We start from the raw sequence: 18,783 nt of genomic DNA on the forward strand, positions 1-18,783 counted from the left end.
AGTACAATGATAAGCAAACACTGCATTCACCGCACAGGTGTCCAAAGATGAAACAAGTTCAAGAACATTAAGGGCCCAATGGTGAGAAATCTACTGAATTGATTTGGAGGCAGAGAATTCAGCAACAGGCAAAATATCTCATCCCAAACATAACTACGTTAGGTTAACAAACTTCACAAAATAAAGCTTACCTGACCGTTTTTCCCCAGTTCCATTTCAACTATTGCAACTGGAGTATTTATCTGATCAACATGTCTTGACTGTGACTTCAGATCCACTCTCCAGTTCATGTTTTTCAAGACGTTATCCCAGCGGCTTTGATTTACCAGGCTCTCATGGATCCTCACTCGGTGGTTTTTCCAAAATTTGGCAATGACCGCAGCTTGATCCGACGTGATGCCGCCTTGCTTTTTTGTTTGGGCAGTGAGAAAAGCTTCCAGCTGATTCAAATCCATATCAGCTGAAGCAATTGACTGTAGGGAAAACAGGAGAAGAGAAAGGGAAAAGCTTGCTTACAAGTACTCTTTAAAATTCTAAGCTGAAGGTTGTATCTTTAGGGCTTTACAGATGTATTTTTGAAGGATAGCAGAGGCAAGTCTCAGTCACGGAAATAACAACTTCCATTAGAACTCATTTTGCAAGCGCCTACGCTACTTAACCCAGACTCCTGCCTCAGGACAGCTGGATCTCTTACAATGAGGAGAAAACCGGGAATTCCTTTGGATATGAAGCACAGGGTAGCAAGAACGTTTTCACTGCAAGCTCAGCCATATTCTTCAGTGTGCCCTAGGGATACCAACTGGTCTGTACTGGGTGGCTGGGGCAGACATCTGGGGTGATACTGCTGTCCTGATGGCCTGTTAAACAGGAAGGCACAGGCATGCCTTCGGCCAAGGTTGGGACAAACTGGGAGAAACCCCAGCTCATTACGATATTCACAATTTTTCCACCAATGTTTCTAAGGCTGACAATTCTATATAGCCTTAAGTTAGCACTGCTTAACTGGCAGTGGTTGCTAAATACAGCTTTGAAGAGAAGACAGGACGTGAAGGGAGGAAACTGTGGTTAAGTTTTCTCACTGTCATTTCAAGCAGACACTTGTTTCATACTCACACAAAATGGATGTGACTCATCTTTAACAAACATGCTGCCTCCAAGCACGCATGGATACAGAACACAACAAGGAGATACAAGGCTAAAAATCTTGGGACTTGTATCAATTTAATTTTCCTTGATGCTGTGTTCCTGCTGTTGTAGTCTCTAGGTTACCAGTAAGGTACAAAGCCCTTGGTCTGAAATGCTCCTGGTTTAACACAGGACCACTAAATACCTTATGAGGGATGCCTGCAAGATATCTTGCACTGAATTGCAAGGGACCCACAGGGATCACCAAGTCCAACCCCTACCTCCAAACTGCACCTCTCAAACCCAAAGTCTGAGAGTAGTGTCCCAGTGCTCCAAGTCTTGCCAGCTCATGCTGTGACCATCGCCCTCTGGGGCAGAACCTTTCCCTAAGCTCTCTGCAGCACAGCTCCATGCTGTTCCCTCCACACAGCAGAGCTCAGCGCTGCCCTCCGCTCCCTGTGAGGAGCTGCAGCCACCATCAGGGCTCCCCTCAGCTCCTCTGCTCTGCACTGAGCAAACCCGGGGGGCCTCAGGCACTCTGCATAGACCCTTCCTCATCTCTGTAGCACTTTGCAGAATCCAGCACTTGCTATCATTGAACTTCAAAATACACAGTTGAGCGATTGCCCAGCCCTCTAATTGGTCTAGATCTCTCTGCAGGGCTTCCCTCCCCTTAAGGGAATCAACAACTCTTCTCAATTTAGTATCATCAACACAGTTGCTCAAAACCCCTTCTAGTCCTACATCCAAGTCATTCATAAAAACACTGAAGTGCCCCTACAACGGAGCCCTGCAGAACCCCAGCAGTGAGCAGCCACCAGCCTGGTGTAACCCCATTTAATGTAACCCATCAGCCAGCTGCTCACCCATCGCACAATGGTTTTGCTAAGCTGTATGCCAGGCATTTCGTCCAGAAGAACACTGTGAGAAACAGCACAAAAGCTTTGCTGAAATCCAAAGAGATTACATCAACTGGCTTTCCCAGTCAGTGAGATGGGTAACCTTGCCATAAAAGGAGATTAAGTTGGTTAAAGAGGACTTTTCCCCTTGTGAACCCATGCTGGCTGCACTGTCTTTCAGGTGTTTTTCAGCAACTCCCAGAATAATCTTCAGCACTTTCCAAGCAAAACAAAATATACCGGCACCTTTTAAAGCTGCTGTTCAAAACGAGGCCTAGCATGGAGGCAAGACCTGCATAGTGATGAGCAAAGTGCCAATCTCACTCCCAAAGCCTCCCAGTAGCAAGGAGGTGACTGCAGCAGCCAGCCAACAGAGCACAAAGCACACAACCCTCATCACATCAGGACAGTCTGAAACACAACAGCAGATTAAAAACAAGAAGAAGCCCCAAACAAAGAGCTCGCACATCACGCAAGTGGCACAGAACAGCAGCAGGAGGTTTGCTGCTTGGAAGCAACTGAAGCCAACAATAACACACACTTATCTCCAGCAGATACAACACATCCTTTTTACTGTGAGTTTATTGAAGAGAAAAGCAAATCAAAAGCAAATCCTCCTCCAAAACACAACACACACCTTGTGATCTGCAACAGAGTTCAGCCTTTTAATCACCCAGCATAAGATCCGCCTCCTGAACCTGGGGTACTGTTTAATTTAAGAGGGAAGCTCTGCCTTCCCAAAGTTGCAAGATGCAGCAGCTGCCATCTGTTACACAATTAAGAAAATAAACAGCTACCTGTACTTGAAACAACTGCTCTGTTCTATCACGATTCCAGCTTAATCAGAGCATCTGGCAATTTATTTTAAAATGTGACGTGTCTAACATACCATTCTGTGTATTTCAATTCACTGTATCTGCATATTGACTGCTTTCATCATGAGGATATTTATCTGGAGGAACATTAAAATCTAATGATCCCGTAAGTGAAAAAAAGCTTTTTTTTTTCTTTCCTGTTTTAAAAGAACCATTTAGAATCACGCAGCTTTCATGCATATTTTCCTGAAGAGGCCTGCCTATGAACAGCAGTGTGAAATATAAAGGCTGCTCCAAAAGTAATGCCTGCTATGATATGACATGGGTGATACGGCAGCAGAGGTTGAACCTTCCCACCAATACTACACTTTGGTGCTGTGTGACTGATGGCCAGTCTCAGCAGAGGGCCAGTCTGACACAGCAGCATCTGATAGGAGAGTGCACACAAAGCAAAAGGATGGAACTGAATTCCTCCATGTGCAAACAATGGCACCCAGAGACATTCATCGCTGAACATTTACGGAGATGAAACAGTGGATATGAGCACAGTGTGGTGGTAGGTGGTGCGTTTCAGCAGTGCTGACAACGGGTCACCTCCACTGCTGCAGATCTGTACAGGAGTGGCATGCAGGCTCTCATTCATCGCTTGGGAAAATGCATTGCTGATGGTGGTGACTGTGTTGGAAGAACAGTGTTTTGTAGCTGAGAATTTGCTCTATCAAATAGTGTTATCATGCTTTTTGTAGCTGTTTTAGTTTCCATGGAAATAAATAGGAGGCTGTACTTTCAGAGCAACCTACATATTTTGTTATAATATTTTTCATATTACTGTGTGTGTGCATAGACCTGTTGTGTGTTCTGACACCAGCTTTCCTTTATATAAATATTCCATGCAGGTTACAGGAGCGAGGAGAGGAATGAGGTGAATAAACAACCCTAAAGCCCAGCACCTTCTGGAAGCCAAGTCAAGCCCAAGATCAGCCTGAGATTCAGTCTCCCCTCAGCTGCGCAGAAAATTCAGCTGTGCAAAAAATGCCTTCTGTTTTATTCCTGCACAGAAACCAACACTAGCACGTTCTCTGCACTGAATGAAACAAAGATGTCATGAATTAACAGTGAATCAAATAACCAGGTCATTCTTGTGTGCTTGATTGAATATCAATAGCTTTTGAATATTTCACGTATATAACTTGTGGAACTTTTTCCCCAAGTTTTACCACCTCTATGACAAGGAAAACACCGCAAGATTTCTAGCAACATTTTGCTAAGCTGGTAGAAAAGTAACAAACCACACGAAGTTCCTCATTTCGTTTGACACATTATATAAATCTGACTTCTAAATGCAGCTAAAAGAGGAAGATTACAATCAAGCTTGCAGTTTTAAGCATAAAGATGACAGAAAATATAAGTAGGGCTTGTGCAGGACAGTGAAACTTGCCTGTTTGGCAAAGATCATCCAGAGACTGAGAGTCAAGATTCTCTGTGTCTTACACTTAAAACTTCCATACATTCATATAGAAAATACATACTATATATACACACTTGCTACTTGGTTGTAGTAGCCACGTGTCACAATTAGCAGCCATTTAGATTGTTTTCTCACAGACAGGAGCACACACGTACAGAAAACAGAGACTGTTTACTATTACAGATGTAAGAGACACAGCTCCGAAACCATAGCTGTATTGTGATGGAACATATATCAGATAGCATATGCTTCAAACAACACACCAACACAGTCCACTGTTCAGAACAGAATCTCTCTCGGTTTGCAACCAAGATTACTATCTAAAAGTTCATTTTAAAATAAACGAAAATTATATTAACTGGAAAAGAATACAAACAACGAGTTGTACTTCAGTGTAACCGCACAAAGACATGACTGAAGACATCTTCTTTGATATTCCACAACAAAGCCATCAGCTATAAAGGTTTTCAAGAAACTAAACAGCAGCAACTCATTTTAATATTCTTCTTCATCCTAACTGGGAAACATTTCATAATGAGACAGGAAACCAGATATAAGCTACAAAGAATGACAGAACAATTAAGCTCTTTGCTGGTCTTCCATCTCTTGCTCTGTACAAAGACTTACACAGCTCGTTCTTTAAACAAGCACAGTTGTACTCTGTTGCCCAAATGAATGTTGACAGTTAATTTTTATTTTTTTTTAACTTGAAGAAATGTTTTAATTTAACTTGGCTAAAAATTACAGTTCAGTTAAATTCTGGATAGTATTACAAATTCTTTCCATTATTTTTAACAATGCTCCCTTATTGCCTAGTCAGAATATCAAGTTACAGAAAAATACGCCCGATTGATATTTCTAAGGATTTATTTAAAGTTAAAGGGTGAGCCGTTCTTCTGTGTTTATAACTAGGGACAGATAAAACCCATCTGATTACAGGTCTTCCTTTCATGCTTTTCAGCACTTGAGCTTAGCACCACAGAGGTTGGAAAAGACCACTATGATCACCAAGCCCAACCCCAGCCCATCCCCACCGCATCCACTGACACATCTCTCAGTGCCACATCTCCACTGTTCTTGAACACCTCCCTGCACGGTGACTCCATCACCTCCCTGGGCAGCTCTGCCTCTGCCTCACTGCTCTTTTGGAGAAGAAACGTTTCCTAACATCCATCCCAAACCTCCCTTAGCACAACTCAATGCCATTCCCTCTTGTCCTGTCACTGTTACCTGGATAAGAGACCCCCACATTGCTACAATCTCTTCTCAGGGAGTTGTAGGGAGTGATGAGGTCCTCCCTGTATATTCTCTGCTGTAGACTGAACAATCCCCGTTCCCTCACCTGCTCCCCAGAAGACCTTCTCAGCCTTGTTGCCCTTCTCTGGAGACACAAGAATGAGCACTGAGCATGACCAGGACAGCCAGCAGCTGTTGTCTGGTCCCACTGCAGTGATGAAGGGCGTTTCACCCTCTGAGAACAACGGTGCACAGATTTCAGCATCATTAGTGAAAATTCCTCAGGAATTCAAGGTGTTGAAACCGCTTTATCCACCAGCTCCTACAGCTGAATTACTTCTAGCACTGGTTCAAGAGGGATATATCACTACTGCCAGTCACTTAATCCAGATAAGCCTTAGAGTGCAGGATCTACCACAGCCCCACCTCAATCACACACCAAGGACTGTGGCACCGAGGGAAAGAACTTACGTAGGATCCAGTTCCTGTTTGTACTGCTATCACAAGTCATTTACTACTTCAACACACAAATCATCAACTAACAAAGAGCAGGAAGATTTTCTAGGAATACATAGCTGCTCTTTGTCAGCAAGTAATTCCATTTACATTATTACCGCAATTCATTGAAGTGACTAAGGCACCATAAAGCCTGTTTTCACAAGTAGAGTCTTTAAGAGACCACTGTCAGACATTAAAATTCTCCTCGTGTTATACATCCTGAGATTTGATATAACATGCATTTTTTCCTGGGAAGCACGCCTTAGGAGCATCATACAAGGAGCAACTGACTACAGCTTTTTTGCAGAGGCTGGGTAGGTGCATTTAAGCAACAAGAAACAGATGTGGCCATGCTGCCTTCTCCTTGGATTCATCTTCAGTAGAAACCCATTATCTCTTAGAATATAACTCAGCCAATAAAAACAAGACTTCAAATACTATTTCCTTAATGGGACAATATTTGATAACATTGGGATCTTTTGTATTTGCTTAATTAGATCCATTAGACATATGCCTTGGTACACAGAACAGGAAAACAAACTTAAAATCATTATCTCTTCTGAGAAACAGAGCTGGGCAGGCACGCAATGCTAGAGGGAAACAACAACTGGTAAAATCCACTGGGGAAAAAAACCCAAAACACTTCATTTCCAGAAATAAAACATTACTTGTCAATGACAGTGGAAGAGCTGGCTGTGTCAGTATGTGTAGGCTTTTATTCCAGATGACCCTCAAAACTGCTGCTAGCCTGCAGCATGCAGAGACCACAAGCTCAGACAAACAGGACAGAGGGCTCAGTGCCAGTCTCCACGCTAATGAAATCACCTCTGCAGGCTCTGCTAGGTGGGGGTGAGAGGCTATTGCTGCATCAGTAATGCTGCCATTTGGATGCTCTTTGAAATGCAAGCTTGAAAACTGCTCAGATACTTGGGGCACATGTATGTGGTGGGGGACTGGCTGCAGGCAGGAATAAATGTGGAGCAGCTCTGAGACCTGCCTGGCCAAAAGACATTGATCACCCAGAGCCAGTTCCAAGCAACGTAGGGCTCCTGTGCATTTTTTTTCCCAGTTAACATCTTTTAAAAAAAACTTCATTGCAGATGGGGCATGCAGGTTGCCTCTGCTGCATGCAGCTTTGGGAAGTGCAGCTTCTTCCCCTATGTTTAACAAAAAAAAGAAAAAGATCGCCATGAGAGCAGCAGGAACAAAAATGCCCTCAGCATCAGCATCCTGAGGTTGCAATTGCATGCGTGGGTCTTAAAGACACCAAACTACTTGTGAAGGCCAGCTAGTCAATGTTCTACGGCAAACAGCAGCTTCAAACAGGACTACAAGGATATCTCTGCAGCCCTGTGGTTTCTGGACCCTCCCTCCTAAGCATGCTAACCAACGTCTCTCCCAATGGCTGCAGATACAATCAGTCCCACACTAGATGAGCTGTTCATACAACATTTCCTGGAGGGTAGGCTGTGCCCCACCAGTGCTATTTATTAGTGTCTCAGAGCTCTCCTGACAATTCAAATTAAGACAAAATCAGATGCAACAGCCTGCTTGCATGCATTTGAAACACTGATCTTACAAAAATGTTCACCCCAACCTGCTCACCCCAACAAATTTATAATTTGGAAATCCTAAATGACCTTAACAATACTTTTTAATCAAAGTACAAAGATCTTCATTAAAATCTTAGAGTCTTCACCTAATCCATGGGGATGGTCTTTTATTCAAGCTCCATACTGCATCCAGTATTACTTCAGTTTATGTTTTATTGAGCTGTAATGCAGCTGCAGTGGGGATTAAACTGTTGGCTCACAGAAAAGAGATGTCAATCAGTGTGCATGCTGTAATACATTTTATTGATGAGCCTGCAGTTTAAAATTTTCTCCAGTGTGTAACAGATCATCTTAAACGTCATTCTAACCTGTAGAGCCTTTGGAGTCATTGCCAAGGAGACACTAACCAGGTCAGTGGGCATCCAGTGGATGTGTCAATATTTCCAGGTTTGGGTTACTCTGACATCTGCTAAGCTTCCTGCTTGGACAGGACTTAGAACACACAGTGCTGAGTATGTTACATGACTGCTACTGTAGTTCACAAAATACAAAAACAAAAACATGCATGGTGAAGTTTCAGGCAAAATTACATCCTTCCTGCATTTCTAATCTTATTAAGCTTGATTTCACATAGACTTGTCCAGTGGATTGTTTCCATGCTCCTCTATGCAATGTTCTCTGCTAAAATCACTTTCCCACTTGAACATGAAGTCCAACAACAATTTCTGGGAGGGAGTTTATATGCAGCTCTTTTTGTTCACCTGAATGCAAAAGAGATCCTAGTATTTGTTTTTAAAAGCTGGTGAAGTTACCAGATTTTTTTTTCTCCTGCCTGCCTGCCTTTACCATCAGAGCGTGCGTCTGCCAGAAACAACATTTTGGACACAATTCCCCAACACATCACTTCCTAAAATAATTTGCAGGTGGTGTCATTTTTCTGTGGCACAAAGGCTCATCTGATGACAAAGGAGGACGAAAGGCCGATTAAAACAGATAGCCACCACATGAACCACAACCAGAGCCCTTCTCCTGTGGTCAGATAGCACTTCCTGCAAATCTACAGCACCAAGCACAAAAAAAAAAGCACTCCCCCACCTCATTCCATCCTAAAAACCATCTCCAGCAGAAGGAAAACTGAGAATAATGGGCATTATTCTGTCTGGCCTTTCTGAAAGGCTCTGTGCTTACAGAACAAGAATGAAAGAACAGAACAAGCTCAACCACTGATAGTCACAGCTACACCTCCTCAGATTGTGAATAGATTACAAAAGCTTGGATTCTCAGCACTAAGCATTAAAAAAAAAAGAAGTGCTGTCCCTTTCCTGAGTAATAATTTCCAAATTACCTACATTATTTAAAATAGAAAGAGGAAGAGATGCATAAGAAGAGGCAATGGAAAGCACTTCTCAGAAAGCACAGACAGGCACTGGACAGGATGCAAAAAGAGGTGAGAAATAAAAAAAAAATAAGGAAGTATTCTCTTAATAGCAGACATGCTTCCATCTATGAGGTTCATATACAAGGATTTAAAATACAAATAAATTGTCCATTTGGCCTTTACTCAAATGAAATATATTTTTTAAAAAATCTTTTCATACAAGCTTTTCTCCCCTCGAGTCAAATTCATCGCTACGGTTTAGAAAACATTTTGCCACACGGGGTGGAGGCAAAGAAATGTTACTTTTCCAGTCCTTCTTAAGCATGCAGCTATGCTACAGACAAGTTTGACAGGTTCAACCTTTTTCAAATGAACACGCATGCACACATGCCCCCTGAGATAGCTGCAGTAGAGACAAGCTACCTTCTGTAACAGCCTATGAATCTTTGCAGGTTAAGTTATTCAGCCTAAAATGGTTTCTTCGTCATTCCTCCCAAAGGAGCCAGATTCAGAAATAAGAACTTTCAACAAATGGAAGCCATTTAATGCAGCACTGCTAAGGAAAGAGGGGAAAAGGAAAGAGAAATCCAGATAGAACAGAACAAATACCAGATGGCAATACAAAGAAACTTGAGGGAAAGAATTAAAGAAAGGAGAGAAACAGACAAAGTGACAGCCCCAGAATTGGTGGCATGACCTGGCCTGCTCTGAAGAGAGCATGTGATTGTGATTTTTTCCTCCTCCTTCCTCTTGCAATACAGTAAATGAGAACGGTGTTTATCAGGTTTCTACAATCAGTCTGGGAAAATTACCTGCTGTTGTGGACTATTGCTTCACATTTAATCTCATTTCACTTAGGAGAGTTAAAAACAGAAGTCAGATCAGCTTATATTTTGAGGGCATGCAGAAAAAAAGTTACAGCCTTACCCTGAATGCAGAAGGGGAGAGACACCAGCCAAGCTTACTGTAGTGCTGTGCAGGCAGCATTCTTGTAAGCACATCAGGCCATGGACTAACTTGCTTTATAATGAGCCAAGCGCAGAAAACAGAATTCACATCATGAATTCATCTTGATTTTTGCCGACTGTACCTCGATTGTTTGCACCTTAAAGTTTCATTAACTTTGCTAATTTCCACAGTTACATTTGTAGATTAGCTTCCTGTATAGCAAGGCATAGGTACCCCAGCAGCAAACCACATGAAATATTTAAATCACACACTTGAATCATATCACATCTTGCCATATATTGTGATTTGCAGCCAATTTCTGACTCAAGGCTCTGCTTTCCTTCCTTTCACAGCACTATTGTATGTTATCTGCCGTATCGCATTCTGAGCAATAGGTGGAGTTGAGTTTTCCTACCTGGGAGAACAGTTCCTGTAGACATAAATCAGGCAACACTGCCTCTGCCAGGATCTGGGAGCAAACAGCTGGAAACCACTGCAGCCAACTCTAACTCCGCAGACATGTTTAATAGCATCAGAGAGATCAGCATGTAAAGGAGACAAGTTTACAGACTACACAGCTTGAAGGGATACAGAAGCAAGAGTGTTTTACCATCTTGTCATTCATCACTATTTTGACAACTCATGTTACACACTGACATCTGACGGTGAGAGGTAAGCTTCCAGTCTCAGCGTACCAGACGGCAGGTCTTCCTCTCAGCACGTCCTGAAGGAACTGGCTGATGTGGTTGCCAAGCCACTCTCCATCATATCTGAAAAGTCACAGCTGTCAGGTGAAGTCTCCAGTGACTGGAAAAAGGCAAACAGCACTCCCACTTTGAAGGAAGGGAGAAAGGAAGACTGAGGGAACTATAGCGAGCCTCATGTCTGTGCTTGTGAAAATCATGGAGCAGATCCTCCTGGAAGCTGTGATGTTTAGGCACATGCAAGCTCAGGAGGTGATTTGAGACAGCCAGCACAGATTCACCAAGAGCAGATTGTTGGCTCACCAATCTGGAAAACTTCTATGATGGAATGATGATGGAAGGGCAACTGATGCCATCAGCCCGGACACATACAAGGCCTTTGACACGGTCGTGCACCACATGCTTATTTCTAAATTGGATAGATATGGATAGGAAGGCCAGACTATTCAGAGGATGAAGAAATGGTCAAAAACAGGTTGTGGTCAATGGCTCCATGTCCAGTTGAAGGTCAGACACAAGTGGGGTCCCGCAGGGGTCCATCTTGGGCCTTGTGCCCTTTAACATCTTTATCAATGACACAGACAGTGGGATCGAGTGCACCCTCAGGATCTTGCTGATGACACCAAACTGAGTAGTGTACTTAGAAACACAGAACCATTAAAGTTGGAGAAGACTACTGAAACCATCAAGTCTAACCACCAACCCATCATCACCATGCCCACTAAACCGTGTCCCCAAGTGCCACATACCCACATTCCCTGAACGTTCAGTCTCCCTGCAAATGTACTGATTCCACAAGAAAGAATAGATTTCATTAGTCATTAATTCCTTGGATTCAGAACATGACTCTACATGCCCTTCCTAACTGGAATGCGTACAATCATTTATCAAAAGCAGCAGTTTCCAACCACAGTGATGTTTCTTAGAAGTTATTTGAGGGAAATAGCAGGCCTTTCAAAGCAGCACTGTATTTAGCAGAGAGAAATCACAGTAAGTTACACAACCAGGGGGACTTGTACAGGCTTGAAAAGTAGGTTCACATGAACCAGAAGTGGTTCAAGTAGGCCAAGTGCAGCATTTTGCACTTGTGGATTGGGAGCAATTCCAGCTAAGTGTACATTAGGAGAAGAACTCCTTGAAAGCAATCTGGTGGAGGTTGGGGGTCCTGGGGGATGAAAAGCTGGATGTGAGGCAGCAGCGCGTTCATCACCCAGAATACAAATTGCATTCTGGTCTGCATCAACAGAGCAGTGGCAGCAGGGACATGGAGGGGATTGTCCCCCTCTGCTCTGTTCCTGTGAAGCCCCATCTGGAGCAATGCACCCAGGGCTGTAGCCTCCAGCATAAGATGTGGAGCGCTGGAATGGGTCCAGAGGAGGATCCTCAGAGGGCTGGAGCACCTCTCCTATAAAGAAAGACTGAGGGAGTTGGGCTTGTTCAGCCTGGAGAGTGATCCCAGCAGACCCCATTGCATATTTTCAGTATTTGCAGAGAACTTACAATCAGGAGGGAGCCTGACTTTTTACATGGTCTGATACTGATAGGACAGAGGGGAAATGGTTTTAGACTAAAAAAGGGGGAGATTTAGGTTAGATGTTAGGGAAAGTTTTTCCATCAGAAGGCAGTGAGGCCTTGGCACTGCTGCAAAGAGATCTGTGGGTGCCCCATCTCTGGAGATAGATACTCAAGGCTTGGTTGGATGGGCCCTGGGCAGCCTGAGCGTGTGGGGGGCAATCAGCTCACAACAGGGGTTGGGGCTGGGTGGGCTTTAAGGTCCCTTTCAACCCATGCCATTCCACATATGATTCTGAGTACAAAGTGGGTTTTCTTCCTGTCAGCTTAGTGAAACAAAATTATGTTCCCCAAACCACAAGCAGTCATCCTAGTTGCTAAAAGCAGAGCCTTTATGAGGGCAAGAGAGCAGTAAGCCAAACTCTGCACTGTGGGAACTGTTCTGTATGGGTCCTGTTCCCACCATGCTGCTGGAAACCACCACCAGTGCCTGGAAGCAAAGGCCAGGCTGGAATGGCTCAGCAGGAATCACTCCACACTTTCCCATGAGGACTTAAATACTATGTGCTGTACACAAAATGTTCTTAGAACTGAATCTAATACGTATTTTCAGAAAAAGTTAAAGATTTACTGAAACAGGCAAAATATCAAAGTGTTCTCCAATCAAATCACACTAAATATTTATGACTGCTTTCATTAGCCCAGAGGGAATTCTCCATTTCAATGAAACTAGATCAAGTCACCTCTTGGTAGAGCTGGCCAAGCAATCAAGTTTTCCAGTCCATCTGCAGGAACAGCTTTCCACTGCTGTGCCTCCACAGACCATTTGCACTGCCTTTGAGAGCAGGACGCGCACAGCAGAGGTTTCCAGAGCTCACAAATACCTACCTCAGTTAGAACTGTTGGCACTCTGCAACACTTAGCTCTGTGTTTCACTGCCACAGGCTCCAACAGTGAGACTCAGATGTTTCAAGATAGCGCATGTCACCAAAAAGCTCATGTTCAAAGTTCAAGTCGCCCCTTCTCCCATGGCTGTTAGTCAAACAGGGGCTACCTTATATTAATAAAGTTCCTTATAGTTTGTCCACTTGAGCTAGAAAATTTCTCCAGTACTTACATTTCATTACAGGCTGTTTAGATATTTCCATGACGTCATAAAAACAATCCAGTAAACAAGAGCACTTCTGCTAAGCAATGAGCGACCAGCATCCTTCTAGCCTTGCTCTCAGCAAGCCACAGCCAGATCTGTCGCTTTCTCTTCACCTTGTAGACACAGCAAACAGAAACACACATGGCATACATGCAGCCACATGTCACGCAAGAGGAGAGATGTCCAGAAACCCATTTGGGCATTCCTTCTGGCTTCTTATAGCTCTTCAGCTGTGACATGCAGTATAACAGCCTCTAGCTTCAGGGAGCCATCAGGAAAGCACAAGTCTGGCTACACCGGGATCTCATACTGGAAAGAAAAAAGCACACAGTGCAAACACAAGGGGTGCCCTGTGCAGAAGTAAACAGTGTAAAAGAGCAATAGATTCTTAATCTCAAAGCCTAAGACTGATGGGTTTGCATGTTGCAAGAGGACAGGTTTAGATTAGATATATGGAAGACTTTTCTCCCCAGAGGTTGGTGAGGCCCTGGCACCGCTGCCCAGAGCTGTGGTGCCCCATCCCTGGAGGTGCCCAAGGCCAGGTTGGATGGGCCCTGGGCAGCCTGAGCTGGTGGGGGGCAGCCCTGCCCACAGCAGCAGTTAGAACTGGATGGACTTCAAAGTTCCTTCCAACCCAAACCATCCTATGATCCTAGAAAAACCAAACCTGTCACTCAGGTGTGTTAGTAGGGCACTAATTTCTGACCTCTCTCCTTTCTCATTTCTGCCTCTGTGCAGACATGGACACATGCACACACCATACATTTCACCATCTATGAGATTTATGCCACACTACCAAGATGTGTGGTTTCTTAATTCTGTAGAAAAAGGACATTATACACATTTAGTTCGTTTTGAGAAAAGAAAAAAAAAGCTAAAGTGAGGCTTAATAAAGAAATACTGAAGAAATCACAACTACTTCAAATATATAAATATTTGTACCGTGTTTGAAGATGCAAAACTAAAGAGTATTTATACAAACAGTACACCAATTACACTTGAACCAGAAATGGCAAAAAGAGCATGAATGAATCACACATCAGACACGACAGTCTGAAGAGAGACAGCGGAGTCACATGCAAAAAAGACTCAGAGTAAACACATCTGTTGCTCTCCTGCCTTTTACCAAGATTCTACTTCAGTGCCTGCATGTATCCTAAAAGCACATTTCACAATCCTGACATCACAGTTTATGGAAACCGCAAAGCATGAAAACTACCCACCAAGCTGAGTTAGGAATCTTTTGGCAGAGATACAGATACGTATTGACAAGAAAAAGAATTTAACCTTATTTGGAAAAACAAGGAATTGACTCTAACTATACTTGCACTGCAATTATTGCTGCTAGAACTGAGAGAAGCTTTCCAACATACATTAACATCCTAAATGAGAGAATTATGAAATATATTCTTCACGATTGAGGTCTTCCAGTTTCCAGTCTGATATGACATTAGAAGTATTTGATAAGTATGTGGAGAAAAAGTTAACTGTGTTGAAACTATTTATCATTATTTATAATGATTAAGAAACAAAACAACTAAGTAAAATATTTGAAATGCTTAAGGCTTTCTCTTTAAGGAAGTCACTCATTTCACCTTGTCCTGAAGATGAAGCTCGTCTGGGGATGAATTTGAGGCCTTTTCAGTAAGCTGTAACCAAACCTTCCACCAAAGGAGGAGCTCACACAGAGCACAGAAAGATGTGTTTTGGTTATGCTGAAATTCATTAGTCCAGCCTGGCTGCTTTCCATTGGCCTTAGCAAGAGCCTAATCTGACTGAAGACTAAAGAGTTGGATCTTGCTTTTGAAGTTCATTGCTACAAATTAAATGCTTCTACTTTTCTTAATCAGTGTTTGTCAAACACATGCTTTTTAGAATATATCTGAAAAGGGGAAGACTCCCTTAGGATTCACATGTAGTTTTCTGCCTTTATTTCAATAACACTTATGCTCCATTTCCTATTCCCAAAAGAATGGTGGAAATGCTGAAGAAGATAATGAAGTCACTGCTATCTTTTCAGTTCCAGTTGTTTTCTAAACTAACATTAGTTGCCTTTCTACTATAATTCAGGCCATGAAAAGGGGGAAAAAAACATGAGTTGTCTCTTTTTTCCCCTCTGTTTGATACATTAATAAGAACTAAAAGAAAACCAATCAAATATCCACATGGTAAATGAGAAAAAACAGACTTCTTTTGAGCAATGCAAAGCTTAGCACACCTATTAGATCAACAATGCAAGTTTGCCTCCTCCTTTTAATTTACCAATTGGCCATAGATAAGACCTCGATAACTCAAAAGGTGGGCCCATGAGAACCTACTGAGGCTCAACAAAGCAAAGTGCAGGGTTTTGCAGTTGGGTCAGAGTCATCACAGATGCATATACAGACTGGGAGAACTCCTGGAGAGTAGCCTTATAAACATGAGAAATCAACTTTCTCTTTACAAGGATAGACAGTGACAGGACACGGGTGAATGGCTTTAAACTAAAGGAAGGAAGATATAGATTAGATGTCAGGGGAAGTTTTTCACTGAGAGGGTGGTGATGGAACAGGTTGCGCAGGGAGGTTTTATATGCCTCATTCCTGGAAGCGTGCAAGGTCAGGCTGGATGGGGCCCTGGGCAACCTGCTCTAGTACTTCACCTAGTGGTTGGCAACCCTACTTACAGCAGGGGGGTGGAACTTGATGATCCTAGAGGTCTCTTCCAACATAAGCCATTCTATAGATCTATGAAGATGACACATAAATGAAATAGGTCAAGTAAACCATTAAATATGAAGTACATGATTTCCAGTGACATTGCACATTTATGCTATATCAGTACTTCACAGTCCCAAATGAAATGAGTCTAGGATTGGTCTCATAAGGAGGTGATCTTTCACCCTGCCTCGAACCTTGAGTTGTGGAAAATACTACTGCTTAAGTGAACCATGCTATACCAGAGTCCTTGTTTCTGCCTGCTCTCAGTAACTGCAGTCATCACTGCACAGCAGCAGGAGCACCACAAAGGTTATTATTCCCAGGTGGAAAGGAGAATCGCTGCCTACCCTACTTTGTCTGAATGACAGCCCAATTTGTAGAAGTCTGCTCACACTACAGATTTCATCACCTCAGCATCCTCTAGCACCCAGCAAAAGCATTGCCATCTAAGTGTCTCTTCAGCAATTAAAATAGTAATGGAAACAGAATGTGAAAGGCTTAAGCTTAATAAACCATTGAGTTTTACAATCAGAAAAACTGAAAATGATGACTACTAAAAGAAATCCAGAATGATGAGAGCATACTGCTCTTATTAACTGGCACATACGAGCAGACAATTGCTGCTCCAGGCAGTGAAGCACCACACTACTACTTTAAGTGTTCTCCAGCTGTCTAACAGTCTGCAGCCAGCCCTCCTCACCCATTCCTTCTTTCAAAGAACTTCTCTCCACTTCAGTGTTCTTCCTGCAACTGGCAGCTGCACCAGCCCTGATCTGAACTGACTACATACACACAAACTGAAAGCAAAAATAACAAACATGGGAGGAACCCTAAAAAGAGCAAACATTTTTGTCACTGTAGTATAGTAGATGGCATTTAAAGTAAGCATTCAGCTATCCACTATTCTATGATGATGCTGAAATTTAAAAAGAAAGAGATAACATTAGGCATAAAGAACAGAAAATGAAGGGGTAGCCGAGCTGTATTCAGATTAGTGAGCTATGTAATAGGGGTGCTTTACTCAATTAAAAAACTAAACAAAATAAAAAAGCCTATGGTTGTTATTCAGCTGTCCCAGTCAAGCAGCAGTTTAGTTCATCGTTTTCCCATGCATGTCCAGTTACAACACAGTAAATATATCTTCTTCCCCTCACAAAATTATATGCTAAGTTATTGTTAGCACATTTTTGCCTAGCCCAGTAACAAATGAAGTAGTCCAAAATAAGCACGGCTGTAAGAAGGAAAGGTTTGAAACTATGTACCAAGCTGTGGGTAGAATGTATCTGATATGGACAGAAGACTTGCTGATACTGTTTTACAGGTTAACTGTTCACTTTCATAAGAGCTGATAAGAATAAGCATATCCAATGATCTCTGTTAGCAGATGCAGGCACAACAGCAATTCTAACCATCAGAAAACAAGCCATCTTTCGCATCAACTTTCCCAAACTGTTTTATCTCAGCCTTTGCACTGAGGCTGCTCTGCCTCTGAGCCTTGCAGGAGCTTAGACTTGCATGGTAACTGCAAAGCATTCAATAAAAGGAGCCCGTGACCAACCCAGGTATTTGAAGGTTCGTAACTTACTGAGAGAAGGAAAAACGACAGCTTTCTTGACACATTACAAGAGGCAAGAAGGTTGTTTTTTTTTCCCCTGTCACCAATGGCTGCCAGAGGAAATCCTGAAGAAGATACAAAGGTCTCTTTTTCCACAGTGAGTAAATTCTGAGTGAGTAAATTTTACACCTATGTTTCTGCTCTGACTTGTCACATGAGGGCAGCCTCTTTTATGAAGGCCAATAGCTTCAAGGTGGGGCTTGAATAAACTGAATGCTAGTAGCACCACAGAGCCACACAGGTAAGATACCATCTCCTCCTGTTTGAATAACAGTGAGATGAAATACTATGGTCACCAGAAAAGCTTGTACAAGTGTCAGGCAGTTGCTTGTGAAAACAAGAGAAGGAAGAGGGCTAGAGACTGTTATGTCACATGCACATAGTATGGAAGCATTTCATATGTCACATCTCAAACACTGGGTTGTCACATGTTCCTTATGTACAGTTTAATATTTTACCAGCAGCATACTGGTGTAGTTGTTACAGATGGTAACGCCCTCAGTGAAAATACATATTGATAATCGAATATAACAACATATTTAGACTCCTTGTGCTGACTTTGTGCTCATTTAGGCAACGTACAATCCTGAAGCACAGCCGGAGCCACGACAACTCCAGCACCACAACCAGCACGCACAGTAATCCCAGTAGCCTGCTGCCACCAAAAGGAGAAGAGCAGAATTACTGCAGATGGAAAGGCATAACTTCTGTTACCACAGGACCTAACTCAGCAAATTCAACTGCCATAAGGAAGAGACAAATTCGGTATTTTCATCAAGGTGAGGTCTTTGAAAGCCAAAAGCTGGGAGAACCTCCAGGAGCTGATCTTCCCCAGTTTCTCAATGCTTTGAAGTCTGATGGGGTAGGAGGCTGGGAAATACACAACTGAGATGCTGCAACTCTCCAAGGCCAGCCCTCCAGAGCTTTGTTCTACCTCCTAGGAAACACCACACAAGGAATTACATTTCTCAAAAAAGTTCACATGATGTGAAAGCAGTACAGTAACATGACTGTTCCATGAAATACATTGGGCACCTTAGAAAGGGATCAGACGATTGTAAACGTTCTGCAGAAAACTACACAGTTCTATGGAAGAAATGGATCATTAAGACAGCTTTTATAAATAAACCAGGAGTATACAAAGGTCTGGGGGGGATAGGAGGGGGCACTTAAATACTTGTTG

General features: G+C 42.8%; 1 protein-coding gene across 1 annotated transcript in view; it reads right to left on the bottom strand.

Moving 5' to 3' along the window:
* Positions 1–18,783, bottom strand: part of COMMD1 (copper metabolism domain containing 1) — a gene marked incomplete at both ends in the record, with an annotated part of 66,913 nt that overhangs the window by 47,459 nt on the left and 671 nt on the right. Inside the window, one exon of the mRNA XM_079532870.1 lies at positions 192–473. Coding sequence (XP_079388996.1) covers positions 192–473 — 282 coding nt within the window. The remainder of the gene's footprint in view (positions 1–191; positions 474–18,783) is intronic.

Source organism: Tetrao urogallus (genome assembly GCF_951394365.1).
Source record: "Tetrao urogallus genome assembly, chromosome: 2".
In the NCBI taxonomy this organism is placed as follows: domain Eukaryota; kingdom Metazoa; phylum Chordata; class Aves; order Galliformes; family Phasianidae; genus Tetrao; species Tetrao urogallus.